The 23,705-nt window shown below is 32.8% G+C and overlaps 2 protein-coding genes and 1 pseudogene across 4 annotated transcripts; 2 read left to right on the top strand and 1 right to left on the bottom strand.

Moving 5' to 3' along the window:
- The first annotated feature begins 3,185 nt into the window (after positions 1–3,185).
- On the top strand, positions 3,186–5,248 carry LOC125817436 (uncharacterized; annotated as a pseudogene).
- Positions 5,249–7,250: 2,002 nt separating this feature from the next.
- On the top strand, positions 7,251–8,294 carry LOC125817468 (uclacyanin 1-like). The gene is made up of 2 exons (XM_049497002.1): positions 7,251–7,557; positions 7,642–8,294. Exons 1-2 carry the CDS (start codon positions 7,392–7,394, stop codon positions 8,292–8,294), a joined length of 819 nt encoding a protein of 272 aa, XP_049352959.1. The 5' UTR covers positions 7,251–7,391.
- Positions 8,295–8,894: 600 nt separating this feature from the next.
- LOC125817511 (transcription factor ILR3-like) lies at positions 8,895–13,393 on the bottom strand. 3 transcript variants are annotated; one of them, XM_049497054.1, is made up of 6 exons: positions 13,160–13,393; positions 12,814–13,021; positions 12,057–12,119; positions 9,802–9,879; positions 9,556–9,718; positions 8,895–9,436 (listed from the first exon to the last, which is right to left on the bottom strand). In XM_049497054.1, exons 2-6 carry the CDS (start codon positions 12,972–12,974, stop codon positions 9,167–9,169), a joined length of 735 nt encoding a protein of 244 aa, XP_049353011.1. In that variant the 5' UTR covers positions 12,975–13,021; positions 13,160–13,393; the 3' UTR covers positions 8,895–9,166. The 3 variants fall into 3 exon arrangements, with proteins under 3 accessions (XP_049353011.1, XP_049353010.1, XP_049353012.1); XM_049497053.1 differs by having other exon boundaries at positions 12,814–13,387; XM_049497055.1 differs by lacking the exon at positions 13,160–13,393 and having other exon boundaries at positions 9,802–9,858; positions 12,814–13,058.
- Positions 13,394–23,705: the final 10,312 nt, after the last annotated feature.

Here is a 23,705-nt window from a genome sequence, read left to right as displayed (position 1 = left end):
GCCTGCCTGCCACCCATATCCATGTTGTCTTTAAAGAAACATGACATCACTAGTGTGTGATAGATGTTAATGCATCTCGAACTTCTACTTCAGGGAGAAGAAAGACTCTCCAAATCTGTTAAAATAAATTTCTCCTAGAGAAATGATAACTACTGGAGGCACAGAAAGGATACATGGAACTTCGATGTGTTGAGAGAGACGTAAACACATGACACTAGTTCCAACTTGCTATGAAACCTTGGCCATGTTTGATTTCTCTCTGTCAAATTATTAGTTGCAAAATCCATAAATTTTAGAATTTGGGCAACTAATAAACTAATTAGCTTTTGCTGATGCATTACTATTGAGTCTCTAACAAATTAATAACAAAAGAAAAATCATACTTAAAAGGTAAATTTGTATACAAAGTGTACCAAAACTGTAGAAGGAAAATTGCAAAAATTACAGGTATCAATATAGGCTTGGCATGGTAATCTGGTTGTAAGTACAAGGAAGCGACTAGAATAGTTGAATGTGGGTAACATTTATCTTAGTGGTATTTCATGCTTTTCATCCTAAGTATCTCTCAACTCCTTCCTTATAAATTGTCTTCAGTTTAGAAAAGAACTGCATTTTAGCACCCTCGTTACTTAGGCATGTTCAATTACACTAGGCTTCAGAGCATACAACAATTTGTCACTTTAGTCCTCAAAAACCTGTAGCTGACATACTTAGTCAGTATAACATGGACGAAGAAACTGGGAATTGGTACTTAAATGATTTTGTTAGCGTTCTGTTTCTGTAGCATGGCTCAGGTTAAGCCACCTTATTCAATAGCAGCAGGTATATCAATATCCAAGAATCTCTGAGCAAACTGTGATGTAAAGCAAACATGTATGCGCACAACAAGAGGAGAGATTTGAAATTGATACGTGTGGAACAATTATTCATGAATTTTGCTGGCTACTGCTGCTTTATTTAGCAGACTCAGCACATACCATCTTATCTATTAAAGCTTGCCATTTTTTTCTTCTTTTATTAGTATTTTTCGAATTGAATGCCTTTTAAGACTTTTGTCATAAAGTTTGAATTTCCTGTTATTTGAATAGTTGGTATAGTGCATCACTAAAATGTCATGATAGATTCAGCTGTTTGCACCGAAGTGTGAAATGTACAGGCCTTAGTAGTAATCACGATGATTTGAGTCGTATTGCTTGATTCACATGCTGAAATTAGGCAGGAATGGTGTTTGCATTGCTAAAGCAAGATTGTGGATCTCCTTGTCCCTAAATTTCATTTCCTTCCGGCTTTCTCTTTAGAGCATTGTTTTGAGGGTTGAGTTACTTGCTACGAGTTATTCTATTGTTGCTTTTTGTGCCTATTCCCGTGGTTTTGAATTAATAGTGAAGTTCATTTTCTTCTCCTTGGCATTGCAGATTTATGCGATTGTTACTCTACCTCCCGTACTATTAAGGAACTCTTGTAGGAGGGTGTCATGTGTGTTGCATCTCTTCTGGAAAGAGTAGTAATCACTCTTGAGAAACCTTGGTGGCTCGTCGATTCCATGGATCTTGGGACATAAGCAAGTTCTGTGCTTATAATTTCTCTGGGTGTATTCCGCCATACCACGGACTGAAGTTGATATTGTTATGTTTTTATGAACTATGATTAGTTTTTTTTTCTTCTTTTTTTACTGGAGAAAGATGAGCCTAGACAGGCCTCAGGAAAGTTTAATTAAGGTGGCATATATTAATTCACCAGAAATGTAACTTATCCAGATCAAACTGTGGTTTTGAAAACATTTCTTGCTTACATTTGCCAGATACAGTTGCAAATATTGAGAAAATGATAAACAACAAGTGTAACATATTCAAAATTAAATTTATCAAAATAAATAAATGCATATATTCAACTCCATAAGCATACATGTGAGAGTTAGATACATGCAAATTCACTTGGATATAAGAATAAATCATATCTAATTTTAATCTTATGCATTGGACATACATGATTTGAATAGAGTTAGATACATGCAAATTCACTTGGATATAAGAATAAATCATATCTAATTTTAATCTTATGCATTGGACATACGTGATTTGAATGTATCTGGACATGTCAAATATATGTATTCGAAGTTAAATATCTAGTAAGGTTTGTAATGTTGCAAATAAACATGAATCTAAGTAATTAACTCCTAAACAAAGGCCTTGTGCATGTGCAATGCATGTGAGCTATCAAACTACGAAACAAAAATATCTTCTTATATTGTCTCTTGTTTAATTCGATTTTAGAATCCACATCAAAATTCTTTAATCTTATTTTGAAAAAGGAAAAGGCTCAAATATGTCATCGAACTTTGAGAAAAGACTCATTTATGTCATTCATTAAAAATTTGGCTTATCTATATCATTTCAAAACCATTTGAGAAAAGACTCATCCATATCATTCATTATCTGTTACCGAAAAAGCAGTTTCGATTTTACAAAATTATTTCAGTTAACGGACTTAAAATGACATATACTCCTATTCGATAGAGTATGAAAGAAAGTTAAAAATGCCTTCGATTAGGCTAAGTAAGCTGCACATGGAGGAAGACGCCAAGGGCCTCAATTTATTTTGAGATTAAAAGTAGCAATTGTCTTTACTACTTTCCCTTTTAATTCGTTTAAAAAAAAAATGCCTATCATATAACATGTTTAAAATTACAAAATTAAAAATTCAATATATTTATTTTTAGTTGATGATTATGTTCTGCAACCGAACCCTCGTTTTGTGTTTAGTTTAGTAGTACAAATGTCACCATCGTAAATTAACACATGTCATACACCTCTTCATAATTTTCACATTTTCACACACATTGACTTTTACTAATTTCATTTTCTTCAAATATGACAAAACACATTCTGTTTTTTTCACCAATTTTCCTTATTCACGTCAACATTATTGACTCAATTCCACCACATGGAGACCTCTAATTGGACTCAAACATGGCGTTACATATTCAAAAACTCAAAAGTAACCTAACTTTTCCTATTAGTAACTCTTCGTAATTAATAATAAAAACATGTACACATGTAACTGATTTTCTAAAAAGCAAATTAAAAAGATTGTCAAATTTTCTCCATAAAGGGGTTGTAGACTTGTAGTGAATAGAATTTCTCTAAACCCCTTGTTCCCTTTGTCTTCAAAATTCATCCTTAGAAATGCAAAATTTTCATTTTTCTAACAAGACACAATATAATTCCACCAATAAATTCAAGAATCTCATTATAATATCATGTTTTAGTTTCATAATTTATTTTGTTTGTTCCATTTTTCTAGCTCCAAATAAGCATTTTCATACCTCAATTTCATTACAAAATGATGAAAATAATTTATCATCACAAACAAATCTTGATCATGTTGTTTTTGGGATTGCATCAAATGAGTTATCTTGGTCTAAAAGAAAAGAATATGTTAAACTTTGGTGGAAGCCTAAAAAAATGAGGGGTTGTGTGTTTCTTGAAAAAATACCACATTTTTCATCAAATGATACAAATGATGATGAATCTTTTTTGCCTCAAATTTGCATTTCTGAGGATACTTCTGATTTAGATATACACATAAAGGTGGGACCCCATCAGCTATACGTGTGGCACGTGTCGTTTTGGAGACAGTGAGGCTTAATTATACTAATGTTAGATGGTTTGTGTTTGGTGATGATGATACAATTTTCTTCCCAGAAAATTTGGTTATGACACTTTCTAAGTATGATCATGGATTTTGGTATTACATTGGGACAAATTCAGAAAGTTTTATGCAGAACAAGTTTTTTTCTTATGAAATGGCTTTTGGTGGAGCTGGTTTTGCTATAAGTTATCCATTGGCTAAAGTTTTGGCTAAAGTTTTTGATTCTTGTATAGAAAGATACCCTCATTTGTATGGAAGTGATGGGAGAATTCATGCTTGTTTGTCTGAGCTTGGTGTTGGATTAACTCATGAGCCCGGATTTCATCAGGTACATTGAATATATCGGCAAACCCTTAAACTTGTCTGTGAATTTCACTTAGATAGTCGAACTATGATTTGTTCCAATTAGACACTTTTGGATCATATTTTGAAAAGGTTTCTATACCGTGTTCACACACACTCATTACATAGATAAGTTGATCACATTACACATTGACATCAATTGGAACATGCATGAGGTTTTATCAGAGGAGCTGGTATATTTTAAGTGGTTAACTTATCTTTATAACGAGCACTTGAAAACACGAGCAAAAGATTTTTCCAAAATTTGAGTTGGAAGTGTTTAATGGGAACACTTTATTATATATTCAGGTGCTACATCTGAACATGTTGTAGTTCGAGTGCCTAAATAGAATTTACTGACAGATTTAAGGGGATGTCGATGTATTCTGCCATTTTCATTTTTGTGAATTTTGCATTTCTGACTATGTTGTTCTGTTTTTATGAAATTGAAATACCAGATGGATTTTCATAAAAATGTGTTTGGAATGTTAGCTGCACATCCCATTAGGCCATTGGTATCTATGCATCATATGGAGGAAATTGATCCTATATTCCCAAATATGACAACAGTGAAGGCTCTGGAGCATTTGTACAATGCTGCAAGCTTCGATCCACATCGAATTTTGCAGCAAACAGTTTGCTATGATAGTTGGTTTTCTTGGACTGTGTCAGTGTCTTGGGGATATGCTGTTCAAGTGTTTGATAAGCATGTGCTTTTACCAAATGTTCAGCGCGCACAAGAGAGCTACGCTCCCTGGAAAAGCAGCCATTTAGGTGGATTATACGACTTTGATACAAAGAAATATGAACCTGATCCATGCCGAAGGCAGCTTGTTTTTTTCTTGGACAAAGTTTCTTCAGGCAAAAATGGAACTGAGACTATTTACAAGAAGAAAACATTTGAGAAATGCAAATTTGACAGGAGTTCACCTAGAAGAGTCGAAAAAATCAGAGTGTTGTCAAACAAGTTAGTCCTTGATAAACAACAGGTATCTTAAAACTTTTGCTCTCTAAATTCTGTTCTTTGTAAAATTGTTTAGTGTCTAATTTTTGGATCTTTTGGTCTAATGTTATAAGTAGTTGCTTGCTCCAAGAAGGCATTGTTGTGATGTATTACCTTCTACATCGAGCAACGTTATGGAAATAGCAATAAGAGAATGCAAGGAAGATGAACTAATTCACATGCAGCATTAGTACAATATATTCCTGAGACATTCAGCAACCATTTGATGGTCTCCCCGCCAATTGCCTGATCTGATCGTGCTCTATTCTCATGAAATTTTGAATCTGAAAAAGCCATTGCTCCGGAGAAAAAAAGAAGATTTGACAGTAGCAAGATGCCAGCAGTTTGTTCATGGCAGAGTTGTTTGTTTTCTGAGCATTTAAGTTCAATGATAGAAGAGAATTCGATGCCAAACATAATCAGGGGAAGTTTTTTTCTTTGGGAAATCAGTTTTGTATATGTGTTTACTTGGAATTGATGTATATCATAGGAAACTTTGGCACATAAACAAATTAGGAAACATGTAAGAAAACCTTTGTTACTTGTGAGTTAACCAGAAAGAAGTCTCAATTTTGACTGAAACTTGATCAAGATTTCCCTTTTTGTTGTCTTGAGTGATGAGAGTACTAGAGAAAAAAAGGTTACAAGTGGAGTCTGGAAAGGATATACGCAGACCTATTTTTATCTTGTGAAAGTAGAGAGGTTGTTTCTAAAGGACCCTCGGCTCAAGTGTAGCAAATCAAATAAGAACAAAAAGGAAAAATGACAATGAAAAAAACATGAAAACTAATACGGAAAATAGTGCAGAGCATTTAGTAAAGGAACAATAACAATAATGAAATAATGTGATAATCGAAACATAATAAACAACAGTTACAAACAAAAGCAATAAACTACATGAATAAAGCTAATACTACGGCAAATATGGTACTCCAGACTATCACCAATCCTAATCTCATTGAAAAGCAAGACAATACTTCATTATCTACTAACCTTATTTACAGACAAGGTATAGGTGAAATCAACTATAATCATTATTTTAAAAGTGTGAGGAGAGGTGTTTTACTTACTACAGGTGAAGTGTAAGCCTCGTAATACATATCAAGTTTGTTTATAAATTAATAAAATAACATAACAAAAATATCTAGTATGTTTTTACAAGTATAAGCATATAAAATAATCAGCTTCCAAATATGTTTTGATAAATAATTAATGATAATTTAGGTAGAAAATACTAACTATCGATAATTTAAATATGTAACTCAAATAAAAATGATACTTCAAGTATATATTTGATCATTTATCTCCTAGTTATATCATTATCTTTAAATTTGATTGGCTAGCTGACCATTGTGAATTGACTTGGCCCTGTTCAACATCCAGCTATGAAATTTGAGAGAAAAAATGTGTATGTGGGGAGGGGATTCCACATGAATTTATAACTTTTGAGTATCTCCATTAGCTAGTGTTAATTATAATTACTACATGACATACAAACAATAAAAAATTTTTTATCACAATTTACTTATATTTAAACTATTATTTTTTTTGTGACTTATAATACTTATATAGTCTTCAAATTATTTTTCAAAAATCTTAAAAATTATATATTCAAAAAATTTTGACTTTCGAAAGCTGAGTTGTGTCATATAAATTATGACGTAAGAGAATAGCAAGGATAGAGGTGGAACGTGCATCCAGTTACATGACAGGGTCCAAAATTATTGTCTTCATAATTTTTTAAATCATAGTGGTGGCTTATAAGTTGTATATGATTAATTAGAATCACCTTCACTAGGATTTAGGAATAAGTCTTCTCTTTAGGCAATGCTCTCCGTGATTCCTTGTTTCTTTGTCAACAAACAAATTTCAACTATACAAATAGACCATATAAACTTAATTAATACGTAAAACTATTGGTTCCTTAATTTTAATTATTACTAAAGGTCATATAATTTGAAGAAGAGTCACAATTTCTTTATTATAATATCAGTGTAATTTTAACATGTTACTTATAATAGATAACCGATCAATGTTTATTTAAATGAAATTACCTTTTATTGCATAGAAGTTAAATTCGTTGAAGAAAGCCGTTTGATGAATGAATTGTTGTATAGTGCTCCACCATTTTTGCCATGTTCTTGTGTTAATATTTGGACTCTAGAAGGAGTAGCATGCAAGTATAATTAAAATTAAAAACTGACAGGGGACTTTTTTTATGGAACAAGCTGTCAGTGCCTCTTGAAATTAAAATAATGCCTTCTCCTTATTCAACGTGTTTTGTATAGTTGCATTAAATAGCTAAGATCTTGCAAGACCCAAGACATACAGAATTAGCTAATTTGGCAGCAGTAATACAGCCAAATTAGCTAATTCTTTGTTGATTGAAGAAGTTATGGCAATGCTAAGAATGTTGATGAGCTTGGCTGCTATAGCCATGCTGCTTGGTTCAGCCATGGCAACAAATTACACAGTGGGAGGTCCTAATGGTGGATGGGACCAATCTACTGATGTTCAAGCATGGGCTGCATCGAAAACTTTCTTCGTCGGAGATGATCTGAGTAAGCCATCTAAAAGATAGACTATCTTTTTAGAACTTGTTGGCATCCATCCATCTAATGCCTTGTTTTGTGTTTTCTTGACAGTTTTTTCATATGCTCTAAGCCATTCTGTGCTAGAAGTCACAAAGGCTGGTTTTGAGACCTGCCAGATTACAGCTCCTATTGCAATTTATACTGGAGGGATGACAGTAATCACTCTAGCTTCTGTAGGCAAGAGATACTTCATCTGTGGAACTGGTGGACATTGTAATGTAGGAGGAATGAAACTCGAAATCAACACTCTTCCCAAGGCTACCCCACCCCCACCAGCCAAACCGGCTACTCCACCAACACCAACACCAACCCCGAAAGCTCCACCACCATCAACTCCGTCAACTCCACCACCATCAACACCCAAAACTCCACCACCAACTCCCATGACTAAACCCCCAGTTGCTTCCCCTCCCTCTTCATCACCATCTCCCAAGTCTTCATCAGCACCCTCACCCAGAAACATACATAAAATTTCCCCTGCAATGTCACCTTCCAAGTCCTCCCATGCTCACAGCCCAGCCATGCCTCCTACTGGCGTTCCAACATCCCCTTCTGTTGAAGCCCCGGGATTGCCACCTTCTGCTGAGGCCCCTGGTGCTTCTGCACCTGCCACATCTTCCCCATCATCGGCTGATAAAATCAGTGTCGTTGCTGGTTCTACTGTGGGATTTGGCTTTGTTGTTATGATGATGTTCCTTCTGTAAGCCTTCAAACAATATTTTGAAGATGTTGTCATTTTTTCGTTTTATGTTTCATTTAATTCTATTTTGTACCTGATTTTCCTCAGTCTTGGTTGTTTCTTCAACATTCCATCTTATGAATGTGCAAATTATTGACAGAGATATAATGGAAAACATTGAGATTTTCTACCCTAAAGCATGAATACTTTCTTGATTCAGTAAAATAAGTAGAGGCAATAAATGTGGAGTCTTACACAGCCTATGCTGATGTCTAACAAAAGGTTCAAAGAAACTTAACTGTTGAAATTTTCTCAACATATTGCTTGTCACAGTGCAAATAGTCTGAAAATATGTGCTTCACAGAGTTTAGAAGCCCTAGATGTGAATTTCGGAACCACATAAATCGAACAGAGGTTGACCTCTTTCCTAACAAGTATACAAAGCAAACAAAGTATAATCTAGTACAAGAACCAGGGTATCAAGAAAACACGGAATAGTTAATCCTAGTGCAAGGAAAAGAATTCTGGTAGTGAGTGCAGAAAGTAACCAAAATGGCCTCTCAAGCAAAATAAGCCAAGTCTTCAGAGTCAATTTAGATGAGAATATACTACTGACTGCAGAAGCGCTTAGCTAAAACAGTGTATAATGTGCATACAACCAAGTTTAATTATTTCAGAAGGAATCCCATCTAGGGAATCATAATACGTAACTGTTTTTCGGGTGAGTATATACCCGTCATATACATGATTTAGCAAACCATCAAGACTGACTCATACATAAAAGCTAGACATATAAATACAACCAGCAAATTGTCTCAGTTGTTTGTCACCTTTAGCACTCACAGGAGCAACAAAAAAGAACAAAGCTCCAGTAGCAAGTCACCTGGCAAATTCAGTTTAAGCAACTGGAGGACGGAGCACATGATCTTGAGATGTGTCAACAACAGCAGGTTGCATGAATTGCCACATTGCAACACTGGGATAACCAATGAAAGGCATCAATTTGTTGCCTGCAGCGACTTGTCCTTGTGCAGTAAATGAAGCTCCCATGGCAGAAGGATGGGAGAGAAATCCTGGTTTAGAAGCTAAGCTTTTAACCTGCTGCTCCAAATTCTCCTTTTCTTCCTTTAGCCTTTGCTTTTCATCACGGAGCTCATTCTTCTCTGCCTGAAGATACATAAGTTTTTCTTTTAGAAGTGCCTCAACAGAGAGCTAAAGAAAACTAGCACGAATGGAAGTTTAGAGAGTACAACTGACATTCAGTGGCACTATAATTAAAACTACACCTTAAGTTCTTTTATCTTCTCTTGCAGTTCCTCATTTGACTCCTTCAGCTTCTGGGTTTCAGTTCGCAGCTCAATCAGCATCCTTTGAGCATCACTCAGAATTGCAACTTTCTCAGTTTTTGGTGGCCTTCCAGGATCAAGGACAGAACTCAATTCGAGGAACCTATATGATGTCAGATTTGGATGTGAGAATTCATAAGAAAGCCAATATATCACAAGAAAGAGATCTAGAGGGAGAGATCATGCCTCTCATTCAGTCTGTCCCTCCGCAATTTCTCTCGGCATGCCTTAGATCTCGGAGAGCTGCACCATTCACTTTTTAACCTGTACGTACAGTTAAGTAGATATACAAGCAAGAAATGAATGATACCAGTTCAAATGACATTTTTCTTTGATTAGAAAATGCTATCTGAAACAACCAGTTTTAACATAAAAACTTTCTGTCTTTTTCTTTTTCATTTTTTTGTTTATTGGGGATGCAGGGAAGGGCTATAAGCTATTAGCAACTCACTTTAATGGCCAACCTTTTGAAGGATATTTTCATTGGAAAAAGTGACACTGGAAAAGGATATAAACAAGGATGGCTAGCAAGAGTACAGCCATGACCAATAGGAATCCTATGTGAAATTTATGTGATACACAACTCTAAAATTAAGAAAATTATGTTCAGGTCAACACTGTGAAAGTGAATTCATTCATTTCTCATTTTGATGGTGTATGTAGGTATAGAAGAACAAGAATCACATGTACAGTCATTCTAAAGTTGCTAAAAACTATCTGTCTACTTTGAGCCCATAGCGAAAGGAAAATTACTCTGGAAACTTAATAAGCTGTATCCATCTTAGAAGCGCCAACAAAATGAATCAATTGAAAAAAGGTGTAATGGTAGAATCCCAATAGATAGGATGCAGTGTATTGAAGCTAAAATTTTATAACTGACTATTGGAAAGGATGCATATTAATTGAAGATATCTATAAAGTTCCGTCAAATGTTAACATTTCTTTTTAGCAATTAGATAGATTGGACTGTGAAACCTGAAACAGAGATTTCTACATAGACAGTTCAAATTTGAGATGATAGTCCTTCAAATGGAAATTATCAATTATAATAGCAAAACCCTTATACAGCCTTGAAACAAGAAAACACCAATCCACACCAGATTGGTACTCTAAATGGATTCTCCACAAAATAGGAAACTGAATGTAAAATTTTTCAATAAGTCACAGTATCTGAAATTCATGCCTGAGCTCAATAGAGATGATTAGCAAGAGAACTGGGGTGAAAGATACTGCATAGAAACCCTATTTTGTAATAATTATACTGAGATCATTAATAAATTATCCTACTCTCAGCAACAAGAAGCAACAATAGTTTCTTCGTAAAAAAGGAAAAAAGAAGAAGTATAAAGAAACTAGCCAGCTGTGTTGTCTAATGTTTGTTATATCAGGATATCATTGTGCTGAAAAAGTTACTAGACTACAACCAAGAACCTCACAAGGAAAATAGGTTTCTTGAGTAATCAATAAACTTCTCTCAGTGAAAGACAAACATAAAACTTAAAGGAGTGATTGGGAGGAAGAGCCTTTAACTCTACCTGTATGAGCTTTTGCTCATATGGCCGGTCTCGAGCCCATATAAAGGAGGAGGGTTGTGGTGTGCAGTGTTATCAAAAGCAAAAAGCACAAAAAATCTCTAAGATCAGTTGGGGTTTTTAAGCACAAAGCGCAAATAAAAACGTGGACTTCAATTATTCTAGAACCAAGAGTTGAAGACAAGGTTACTTCATCAAAAAAAAAAAAAGAGTTGAAGACAAGGTTGTAGAGGGAAAGCATGGTGAGGATAGGGTTATCTCATTAAGTCTTGCATACGAAAATGAAACAATGATATCATTACTGACTAGAACCAAGAGTTAAAGACAAGGTTGTAGAGGGAATGAAGTGTGGACTTCAATTATTCTAGAACCAAGAGTTAAAGACAAGGTTGTAGAGGGGAAGCGTGGTGAGGATAGGGTAATCTCATTAAGTCTTGCATACGAAAATGGAACAATGATATCATTACTGCCTATCCTCCCTAAATAGGACTAGATGTGGAAACAAAAACTAAATATTTGGAAGATACGGGCACCTTGGTTCAAGGTATTCCAGGCGACCAACAGTTTTTTATTTGTGGAGATCCAAATGGTCATTTAGGTAAAGATAACGACATTTTGACCCAATACATGGGGGATATGGTTATGACTTATGATATTAGGAATAATGAAGGAACGCTATTCTAGACTTCGTTTTAGCCTATGACATAGTTGTAGCTAACACATATTTAGAAAGAAAAATTCTTAAATGAGTACATTTAAGAGTGGACAACCATAGTCAAATAGACTTTCTCCTTACTAGAACATAGGATATATAAACAGATCCAGATCTCTAAAACAAGAAGAATGTAATAAAAAGAGTTCACCAAACCTAACAAACCATGATATAAAAGAAATGGATGATTTATTTACCTCTTTCGTGAGCTTGCCTCCTTACTGACTTCTGAATCCGCAAATGTGTAATCTGTTTCAGCACTGAAAGAGATAGGTGACCATCAGAATATGGAGATGGTAAAAGCAAAACAACAGCTTCAGTAAAATGCTGATGTCCCACCACTTAGTGTCATCCTCTCAAGACATTAAACATGTACGTGCCCATAAGATTAGACAATCTATCGTAGTTGTTACTTACAATTTCCTTGGTGGAAAAGCTGATGGTTATAAATCATACTAAACATAATTTCAGTCTTTCTATAACTTAAAGTAATGTAATCTAGAGAGGAATCTATAACCTCAACACAAACTGATAGCCGATAGACAGTTTCCTCATACTCGAAACTAACAACTTTTCAAACTACAGGCTGGCAGAAGTGACACGTCCTTGTTGAAGCTACCCCTACCCCATACCACAACCTTCCTCCTTTATCTCGATTGCAAGGGTAGACCGATGCACTAAGCTCCCGCTATGCACAGGATCTGGGGAAGGGCTAGATCACAACACAAGAGTCTATTATACACGGCCTTACCCTGCATTTCTACAAGAGGCTAGCTGTTTCCACAACTCAAACTAACTTTACCAGTTATCTCAATTGGAACAGATTATAATATGCAAAGCTCACATGCTTGAAGTTATAAAGGAAGTTGTAATACCAATTCAGAGCAAACTCATAAAATTCACTTTATGAGTCCTTAGATCCAAAAAAAAAAAAAAGCGGAAGAGCAGACCCACATGAGATTAGAGGAAGCATAGATTGTTTGAGCAGGCCAGCTGAAATCAATAGTAGCCGGAGACTGAAAATCAGCGACGGTAACAGATGCAGCAGAAGTAATATCCGTCATCAACTCATAATCAAATAACCAATTAGGATTCCCACTAGAATCAACCTCCATGACCTAATTCCCTTTTTCAATTTCTCCCTTCCCTTTTGCTCTGCACACTACAAAACCACAAGTATAAACAATCATCTACTACAGTAGCAAATAGCGCAATACAATAGTAGCAGTTGAAATAGCAACATCATATATATATAAAAAACAAAGTTTATTTTTGTGGATATGGATGGAGGAGAATTGACGGCAGCATCAATGGAAGAATTAACAAAGTTGGATTTCGTCATTACTGTATTTTCTAACTCAAAAAGTAAACGCTGTTTTGGATGGACAAGGAAGAGCAGCATGATTTGTGCTGCTTTTCACTGAACAAGTAGCTATCATTCATCAATCATCGTTTTCATTGGTATTATACTATTTGTTGCTGAGGAGGAAACTGCAACTAGAGTGGAACAACTACTGTAACTTTCTATTTGGAGGTTTCTCAAACTGCAACTACCTGTTTTAATATTCTGCACATATAGTATGGGCATAATAAAATGAAATACTTTGGCATCTTTAGTATTTTGATATTCAAACAACTACACCCTCTCTCCTTAATTACTTGTCCATATTTTTTTTTAGTTATCACTTATCCATTTTGACAAATAAAAAAAAATATCCTCAATTAATTACTTTGGAAAAGGTAGAATTTCTTGAAAATATTAAGTTTTTAATTCATCCGCTTCATAATTAATAGGAGTAAAACGATAAATTCACTATGTCAATTATTCATCTCTTAATAGGTGTGTCAATTCAAAAGTGGACAAGTAATTAGAGACAAATGAAATAGTTTTTACCTAGAATTCAAATATATAAATTTAATTTATAAAATTTGAAGATCTCATGTCAACATAAATTTATTAATTCTTGAAATTTGAACAATTCTGCATAAATTGAGACAAAGAAAGTAATATATAATACACATTAAAATTTGATCAAAACACTCTAATTTTGAGTTTGCATACACCTTGTTTGGATGGTTATTACCCGTTTTATTGAAATGTTAGTTTAAATTCAATTTTTGTTTTGATTGTTACTTAAATTCTATTGTATTGTATAGTTTAAATCTATTATTAGGTAACGACGAAAAAACTCATTTTATGTAACGGCCAATTTGGTGTAATCGTGTTGTTACCTTAATATTTTGTTCTCTTTTTATCTTTATTTGTTATTTAATAATCATATTTCACCTTTTATCCTGCCTTTTCATAATAACTCTATCTTGTATCCTACTTTTCTTATAGGTTTATCACTCAATTTATGAATATGTGACATTATGTAACGACACAGAACGATACAATCAATCCAAACATTGTATTCATTAAAATAATACAGTATGATACAATACAATACGATATACTATGAACAATACACAACAACTATCCAAATAAAGTGTAAAGACACCTTGATTCATTGCTAATATCTATTGAACACTTCAAATTTACAAAATAGTCAACTAGATACCGCCGAAATTTATAAATCACCTTAGTATATGATGTCCACATAATTTTTAAAAAAATTAAAATATTTAATTATCAGTTAAAATCAAATTAATATAACTAGATATGCATTCTCAAAATAAAAATACTTATCAAATTAAGAACAAATTTAAATCTTATGTCTACTAAAATTTGTGCATGATTATAGAAAGATAGGTGCTCTGACTTGTAAAACGTTTGGGCGAAAAGGTTAATAAAATGATCTCACATAAACCATAACAATTTGAATTAAAAGAAAGAACATTGGCTAAATCTACCTAGACAGTTTTTAAATTTTTTCAGGAAACTTTATTTAAAAATTTGAGTGAATATTTATTTTAAATATTTAAACACATAACAAAGTACTTCTATTATACATATTCTCAAATATTTATGTATTATATAGATTATTATCGTCAATGTTTGGACAGGCCAACTAACCATATTTCGACTTTGCTTCGAGTACCAGTAATTAGAGTTATTCATGATTTGACTTGTCTTTCATCAAAATGAAAAAATAAGTAGGTGTTTGGTCAAAGTTTAGGAGTAAATATCTTTTACTTTTCGAACCGAGAAATTATATATATAAATTTTATAATTATTTATATATTAATCATAAATAAAATATAAATATTTTGTTAAATTATAATTAACTTAAGTCGTTAATTTTACCATTTTCTCAAGCCAACACTTAAATTTTAGCCCAACTATTGCAATCATAAGTCCAAGTCAATTAAAATCCATTACTTTAGTTTTTATCTACCCTACCTCACATAAGATACACACTTTCTCATAATTAAATCACTTTGTTCGGGTAATAATAACTTTCTCTTAATTGAATTACTTTGTTCGGGTAATAATAACTCTCGTATTGCTTAATTAAATACACAATAGCTTTCCATTTTCTCAAACCAACACTTAAATTTTAGCTCAACTATTACAATCATAAGTCCAAGTCGATTAAAATACATTACTTTAGTCTTTACCTACCCTACCTCACATAAGATGCACACTTTCTCTTAATTGAATCACTTTGTTTGGGTAATAATAACTCTAGTATTACTTAATTAAATTCACAATAGCTTTCCAGTGAATTGTTCACGTACTAGGTATCTGTGTCTATCGAGTTATGTATGTCCTCAAAAATATTATAACTTACAAATCGAAAAAACAAAAAAAAATCGAACTAAACCGACAATTATTTTTTCATTTGATTTGATTTTAGAAATTTAAAACTGATAAATTGATTTAATTTTAATTTTAACCAGTAATCGATCCAAACCGAACCACGAACATCAAAAAGCACAATGCCAAGAAAAAGGTATACTAGAGGCGGGTTGGGGGAAGCTATGCTTGCAACTTAGTGAGTGACATCAAGAAAGTATTTTAAAGGAATTCAAGTCATACTTAACTCCTTTCAAGTTCTGTTATTTAAGAAGCCTCAATCTTATTGTTACTTAATATTTAATCTAAATATAAAATTTATAAGAAAAATAGGCAAAGAATAAAGTTTCTTCGACTCAGATCAACTCAAAAGAAAGATAAAAGAATTGGAGTGTGAAAATTCAGTCAAGAGTGAACAAAAATATGCATTCACCGCCCACCTAATCAAGTATAACCTTTTTTTAAAAGTATATTTTTTAAACACAATTTTTAAAAAATATTTGATATCCGTCAATTTAAAGAAGTACAATCACACATTTCCATAAATTGAATGTTTAATATGCTTAACCAAATAACACACGGATCAAAATCAAAATAAGGTAACAACACATGGATCAAAAATGCTATTTCCCCTTTTTAAATTGCTTTACACTATAAATGTAAATAGTTTATCATTATATTTGTTATCTTGATAATGTTGCTACGTATTTGTACTAATTTTTTTAAAAATAGGCCAGTTGTGTTTTTTTCCCTAGAATAAATCACATATTGCTAGAAGTGCCTTCAATTCAATTCATAGTTGTTACAAAAGAGGTCAAGAAACGTATATTTCAAAACTTCTATTTTATGTGTTTTGTAGTATCAATGTTGGAATTTGGTATTTCTACGTTGGATATGGGTATACAAGAATCAAATGTATGTTTCATAACTTGTTATGCTATTTCAAGTTGAGATCTTGATAATAGAGTAAATGTTATTTTAAGCTGATTTGAAGTTTTGATGATGTAGCAAACTTCCAAATCTAACGAGGGATTTGGTTGAGGACAAACTGCGTACATGAAAAAGTCAAAAGACAGATGTCTAAAAGTTGTCACATCTGACATGGTTGGTGCACAACTTTTCAGAATAGCAGGCTCTCAGCCAATGGCCTTGTTCGAAAGGTTTGTGTCCATTTGAAAATAGTCGCTTCTCCAAAGACACAACTCAAGATTTGGCAAACAAAGTTTTGAATTTCTGAAAATTCATAAACTCAAAAAGAAAAGGCCATCTTCAAGGAAGAACACTGCTCATGCTCAACAAGGGACCAAATGGAGTGCTGAACCGTCTTGTTGTATTTGAGCTTTGTGTTTTATGTGCTTATATTGTAAATCTACTCCTAAGTTATAAAGGATAGTAGATCGGTTGCTTGTCAAAGTCTTTAGTTTGAGTCGTATTAACTAGAGTTAGTTAGTCGAATCATCTATGTTTTAGTCAAGCCTTTTTTACATCATTGCTTTGATGTTCTCTTGGGTAGAGTAGCCTAGAAGTGTCAACTAGAGTTAGTTGATGTGTGGTGCAATAGAGTTGCTGCTTGTTTATGCTCTTATCGTCGAGATCAGAGTTGATGGCGAGAGTTAGCCTTGGTGAGTTCTTGAAGTCTAGATCAACTAAAGTTAGTTGGTTTAGTGGGCAATAGAGTAATTGTTTTGTTTCCCTTTGTAGTAGAGTTGCTACAGTAAGGGGGAAGGGATTAAGAGTTTAATTCCTAGGTTGCAAGAGTTTGTAATCTGAAACTTTGCTCCATTTGAGTGAAATGGAGTTTGAGTTGAAATTCTGTGAGTACAGGTTGTGGTTTTCACCGCCTTTAAGCAAGGGGGTTTCCACATAAAATCCTTGTGCCTGATTTACTTTGAGCTATTTATTTTCTGCACTATTATTCTGTCTGGGGACCTGGTCCAGTGATCACTGGTGGACGCATACATTCTACCAGTAAATATCTCAAAAGATCATTCAACTATGAATAATTATCTTATAAAGTCACTCAACTTTGTTTTGTATCAATAAAGTCATTCAACTTAAATCTTTTCTCTTGTAAAATAACTCAACTAAAGTTTGTTTTCTTATAAAATCTATAACACCCCAGAAATTTTTTGAACTAAGACCCAAACTATCTTTTGTTGTAAGTAGGATCTTACCGAGGGATTTAAATTTTTCTTAAGTGTTAAGGTCACTAGATATAGCACCTTGAGTTCTAAGAAGAACTAAAGAGAGTTCATTCAAGTCATTCCTAAGTTTCTTTACGTTTTGAGTCAACTTCAAACGACCATAACCTTCAGTACATGATGATTTAGGTGGGTCATAAGATATCAAATGAAAGGTCTTTGAATTATCTTTCCAACGCCATCGAGTTTGCTAAATTTCAAGCTTGTATGAGGGAGATATGCTCGTTTGAAGTCGGACTGTCCAAATAAGGAAAGTTACCCGAAAATAGTAAGGGGTACTTTGGTATTTTCCTTACCCAATCAGATTTAATTCATTTTAGTAAGGTTTTAGGGGTCTAATCTGATTAGGTTCCGTTTTATAATCCTAATATATGCTTAGGGTTTTAGTGGAGAGTTCAAGAAGAGAAAAGAAGAGAAAAGAGGAGAAAAGAGGAAATGATCAAGCCGTTCGTCGAGATTCTTGATAGTTGTTGCGGATTTTTGCCATGGGTTTGATCCCTAAAAGGTATGTAAGTTCACATAGCGTTGGGTTCATTCACCCATGCGCCAATCATGTTTATTTCAGCGAAATTCGTTCTAGAAAGCTGAAAGTTTGATGATGTTGAATTGTGCTCTTGAAATTGGCTTTCGTTCTTGAGGAAATCTTGTCGATTTAGAGTTGTTTATGAGTATATTCTTGTGTACATATGTTGGGTATCTGAATCTAAAGAGAAATTGAGAAAAAGAATCGAATTTAGGCGAAATGGGGTTAGAAAACGAGGAAGAAAAAGTCGAATAGAAACAAAGTACCAGGTCCGCGACGTGGACTTGTTCCTCAGAGGTGAAAATTTTCTCTCCGTGTCGCAGAGAGAATGCGGACTCCACTGTTTCAAAAATTATTTCGACCAAACATTATAATTCATCTCCGCGTCGCGAACTTGCTCCCCAGGCATTGTTTTTCAATTGTTTCTCATGATTAACTATCTAAAACACTTTTAATCATCACAATATATTTCGTATCACAAATCATAACCTTGAATTCATAATTAAAATTCAAGGTAGAGCTAAGATTTAAGTCTTGAGAGTTCTTTTGAACATTTTGAGAAAGTTCCTTCGAGTCTTTTGAAGAGTCTTCTACAATTTCAAATAACTTGTTTCAAGACTCGAGCAAGTGAGTATGAGAATGATGAGAGTGTATTCATGAGTCTACATTATCATCACGAGATCCTCCATAACATGAATCATAACTCTTGAATTCATAATTCAAATTCAAGAGAGAGTTAAAAGTAAAGTTCAAGAAAGCCTTTGAGTTCAATTGTGAATCCTTTGAGATCAACTATTGATTTGAGCTAGGTTTTGAGGAAGTAAGTATGAGAATGAGAAGAGTCGTGTACATGAGTTCCATATTGTTATGTAGACCCCCGAGTTGAGTCGTTCATGCCTATAAATTCCACATGAACTTCATAAATTAAGCATATTTAAGAGTAGTAGTATCTTCAAGTTCTAAGTCTTGAGTAAAGAGTTTCTAACCCTTTTGAGATTATATTCCTAATCATGGGGCTATTATAGGTTACCTATGAAGTCCTTGAGTTGAGTTGTTCATGCCCATAATTTCGCATGAACCATATGAGTCAAACATTATTGAGATGAAATAGTACCATGAAGTCCTTGAGTTGAGATTGTTCATTCCCATGATTCCACATGAACCCTATGAGTTAAGTATTCTTGAAACGAGTATTACCATTGAAGTTCTTGAGTTCTGAGTTGTTGAGTCTCGAGTATTGAGTTCTATGTATGGTTATTGAAAATCTTGAATTGAGTCGTTCACGTCCATAATTCGGCATGAATTTTATTCTGGGAAGTATTTTACAAATTTTTGTAAACTTATTTTAAGACTTGAGCACTTGAGTTGAGAAAGAGTAGAGTCGAGTTCATTTTCTTTAAAATAATATATGAGAACTAAGTATTTCCAAGAGTAAATATTTTCACATTTAAAAAAGGAGGAAACTGAGATTTTCAAAAGATTTTTGAGCAGTTTGAGTAACATCTCTTTTTAGAGAAAGATTTTGAATAATAATCTCAAACCACAGAAAGAGTTATGTTTTTAAACATATGAGCTGAGTATATTTTTGAGAGTAGTATTGAGCACCGATATGGGGACGAGTTAAGATAACTCAAGTCTCCATAAATCATGTAGCCAACGTGGGTAGAAAGGGTCATACTTTTTAGATGATTCCTAAGTACTTTTTAGCATAGACTAGTGGATCCACTTAGTTGAGAGGTTTTATACCCCGGCAAAGTATATGACAGTTTTGGCAGCATGGGCAAGACGATGTATCATCACATAGCTCATAGTGATAGTTGTCGGTTAGAGAATCTCCCACAAAGTTATATTATATTTTATTAGATACAAATTTAGTTGTTATTGTATTCTTCAATACATTGAGTTGCTATCTACTGTTTTAAAAGCTTTCCATATATTGCATATTTTATTGTTGCTTTATTCTTGAGTATCTTGAGTTGAACTGTGCTTCATTGAGTCGAGTACCTTATTGTTGAGTTTAGCCCCATTTCACTGAGTTGAGAACCTTATTACTGAGTTGAGTATCTTATCCTTGAGTACTTCTGAGTTGAGTGAGTTTGAGTAGTTTTGAGTATCCTTGAGTATTCCTTGAGTTGAGTATGTTTGAGAAGAGGTAAGTATGTTTCTTTTCTACTAGTTCCAGCTTATGTTTTATGCTTTGGATTTCCCCTTACATGCTCATACATTCCATGTACTGAGTCATTTGGCCGGCATCGTTTCATGATGCAGATACATGTACTTAGGATCATCAACATGCGTTTCGTTGATACCACATGCAGTTCGAGTTTGCTATGGTGGGCCTCCTTGCTTCCGGAGGGTTCTACTTGTACTTTCAGTTATATCAGTTGTTAGGATGTCGTGGGTCATGTCCCGACTTTCATCTTTGTCAGTTAGAGGCTTCATAGTTAGACAATAGAGTTTCAGAAGTCTGTTCATTTATTTTGTTAAATGTTTTAAAGACTTAAATTGCCTATTTTATGGCGAGTTGAATATATTATTTTATTCAGCGTTATTCATTTGAGTTAAAGATTTGTAACAGAGTTCAATGTTTTTTATTCAGTTTTTAAGCTTTGTATGTTTGAGTTAGTCTTCCGTTTGTAGTCAGCCAGGATGAGGGTTCGCTTGGGGACCATCAATGGTTCTCGAGTGCCGGCCACATCCAGGGTGTAGGCTCGGATCGTGACAAAATCACTCAACCAAATTTTTCAATAAAAAAATATTAACATAAATTAATTCTTATGCCATGCAAATATAAACCCCGCAAATAAAATTAGAATCACTGCCCACTAAAAAAGTTGTATGAATTTAATCATATTAAAACTAAAATCTGTCTGGACAACTAAGTCTGAATTTAATTAAAATCACAGCCTGCAAATGTATCTGGTTGAACGTCTAAGGAGTAAAAAATCACTGCCTTTTTTTGGTACCATTTAGTTTCTCCGTTTAGCATTTAATATTTTTTTATTTGAATAGAGATAAGATATAATTGTTCTTTTTTAAAAAAAATAATCAACTTCTTATACTCAAACACATACTTTTAATTAAAATCGATGGAAGGTTGATTCTTTTAACACCAAAAACAAAACAAAATGCAAACCAATTTTCGGAAGTTAATTTGTTTTTGCTTTTCTGCAAAAATAAATAAATTTAAAGCGTATTGCAAAAACCCATGAATTTCCAAATTTATAATTTTGAGAATTGTGAAATTGTTGGTGGGTTGGGTTTAAGATATGAGTCTTCTTTAATTTTGTTTTATTTGTGGGGTCCATATATACATGACATAAAATTTAATTTATTTTTTTAATGATAAATTTGGTTGAGTAATTTTATTAAAGAAAATCTCTAAGTTAAGTGATTTTATTTAAAAGAATCTCTAAATAATTCTTCAAAATTGAGTGACCTTTACAAAAATTAATCCTGTATAATATAACTAGGACAAAAGATAAATTTCGAATGTTGAAATCTCAATAGGGTAATTTAGGCCAAAAAATAAGTTTTAAATGTTAAAATCTCAATGAGACAATTAGGACAAAAGATAAGTTTTGAAATGTTGGGTTATCGATGAGTTAACTATCACAAAAGATAAGTTTTGAAAGGTTTGAAATATATTGACGAGATAATAAGGACAAAAGATAAATTTTTGTAGGGTGTTAAAAGAAGGAGTTGAATCGAAGATGAGAAAGAACTCAAATACTACCCAAGTTTCATTAAAGATATTGCAAAGGAAATAGACTTTCAAAAACTAAGCAAACATAATAAAAATTACAAAAGATATGAAATATAAGTTACTTTAATTTTATTTAAGACCTGTAGGGTTTATATATTTTTTAAAATAATTTATGGAACTGAAATGATATTTTTTCTGCTACAGTTGTTTGTAATCCTGCCCGTGTTGATATTAAATACAGTTCTTTTCTTTTCGGTTCATATCGGCAATGACTGATGAATTCGTTACCGGTCAATTTTATACATGCATAATTCTGTTAAAAAGAAAAGCATATCTAATAAGAATCATGTTTGAAGATCCATATTCTGCACAAAAAAACTAACAAAAAGGATACCTCATTCAACTTTTTTAGGAATTAAATTATCATATAAACACATCGATAAAGATTGATTTTATGAAACCATTAATTTATCTTGAATGCTAATTAGTATATCTAAAATTTAGTTCGACTAATCATGTTGGGTAGACATAATCTGTAGTATTGATAGTAAATTGTATAGTTAGTCATGAGTACGTATTTATAGTTATACGAAAAAGTCGTCTTATTATATAACTTAACAAAGATTGCCTTAACTTAATAAAATATTAGTCATTTTTTTGCAATATAAATCGTTGGTTCTTGTTCGAAAAAACGTTATTTGTAGATAATAAATTCTAAGTACTTTAATTCAAAATTTTAAATATTAGACAAAATTTTACAATCATTTAACTACAAATTTAAAATCTTGAAAAGAAAATTTATGACATTCCTAATGTGATCATATCATCACATATTTATAAGTGAAAAGCCCCAAAAGAAAAAATCGAATAACCAAATTACTCTTTAAAATTGAACACTATTTTACCTTTTTACTTGAAAACTCTTCGTATATTATTTATTTTGATCTATTCAATTTTCGAATTACGCTTATCTTCTACTACACTACAAATATACATTTAATAGATTATCTTAAGAATGTGAAATTGATTTTTTTTTCTTTCACCTTCCCTCTCTAATTGTAAATTTATCAATTAGATAAATATTTATTGGATCAAAATTTCTTATCCAAAATTATAATGTTTGTTTATCATTAAAAATGACCATTCATCTTTGTTATTGCAGGTAGGGGTGTACATGATCGGGTTGATTCGGGGTTTTCAAATATCAAACCAAATCATTTGTATTAATTTTTAAATTTATAAATCAAACTAAACTAATAAAACTTGGGTTTTTTTCAACTTCGGTTTGGTTCGGGTTTTTCAAATACTAAATCAAACCATTTGTGCCAAATTTTTAAATCAAACCAAACTAATAAACCTCGATTTTTTTGGGGGGTTTTGGATTTTTCCGTTAAAATATTCACACAATTATATACCTCCAAATATTTTTTTAGTCGAACCAAAATACAACTATCTAAGGTGTTTCTTCAGAAAATAACACAAAATATGAGATGAGTGATGCCACTAAAATATTTCATAAAAAATAATAATGAAATCACATAAAATAAATATTGCAAATTGATAAGTCATAATGAGAATGACCACAATTTAAAAGTACTAAATCATGCTAAAATAAGTCTAATAAGTATTAATTATATGATTAAACATTAAAAAAATAATTAAAATTAGGTTATGTAT

This window comes from Solanum verrucosum, unplaced genomic scaffold (genome assembly GCF_900185275.1).
Source record: "Solanum verrucosum unplaced genomic scaffold, falcon-dt-bn FXZP01000280.1, whole genome shotgun sequence".
NCBI classification, from domain to species: Eukaryota; Viridiplantae; Streptophyta; class Magnoliopsida; order Solanales; family Solanaceae; genus Solanum; species Solanum verrucosum.
This window is presented reverse-complemented; position numbering and strand designations above follow the sequence as displayed.

Bases quoted from the DNA above. Each gene is read 5' to 3' on its own strand.
- LOC125817468 (XM_049497002.1), top strand. From the start codon at position 7,392: ATGGCAATGCTAAGAATGTTGATGAGCTTGGCTGCTATAGCCATGCTG. The intron at 7,558-7,641 runs GTAAGCCATCTA...TTTTCTTGACAG, and splicing joins CTTCGTCGGAGATGATCTGA to TTTTTTCATATGCTCTAAGC.
- LOC125817511 (XM_049497054.1), bottom strand. From the start codon at position 12,974: ATGGAGGTTGATTCTAGTGGGAATCCTAATTGGTTATTTGATTATGAG. The intron at 12,120-12,813 runs GTGGGTCTGCTC...TATCTCTTTCAG, and splicing joins TATGCTTCCTCTAATCTCAT to TGCTGAAACAGATTACACAT. The intron at 9,880-12,056 runs GTAAATAAATCA...CTGTACGTACAG, and splicing joins GAGGCAAGCTCACGAAAGAG to GTTAAAAAGTGAATGGTGCA.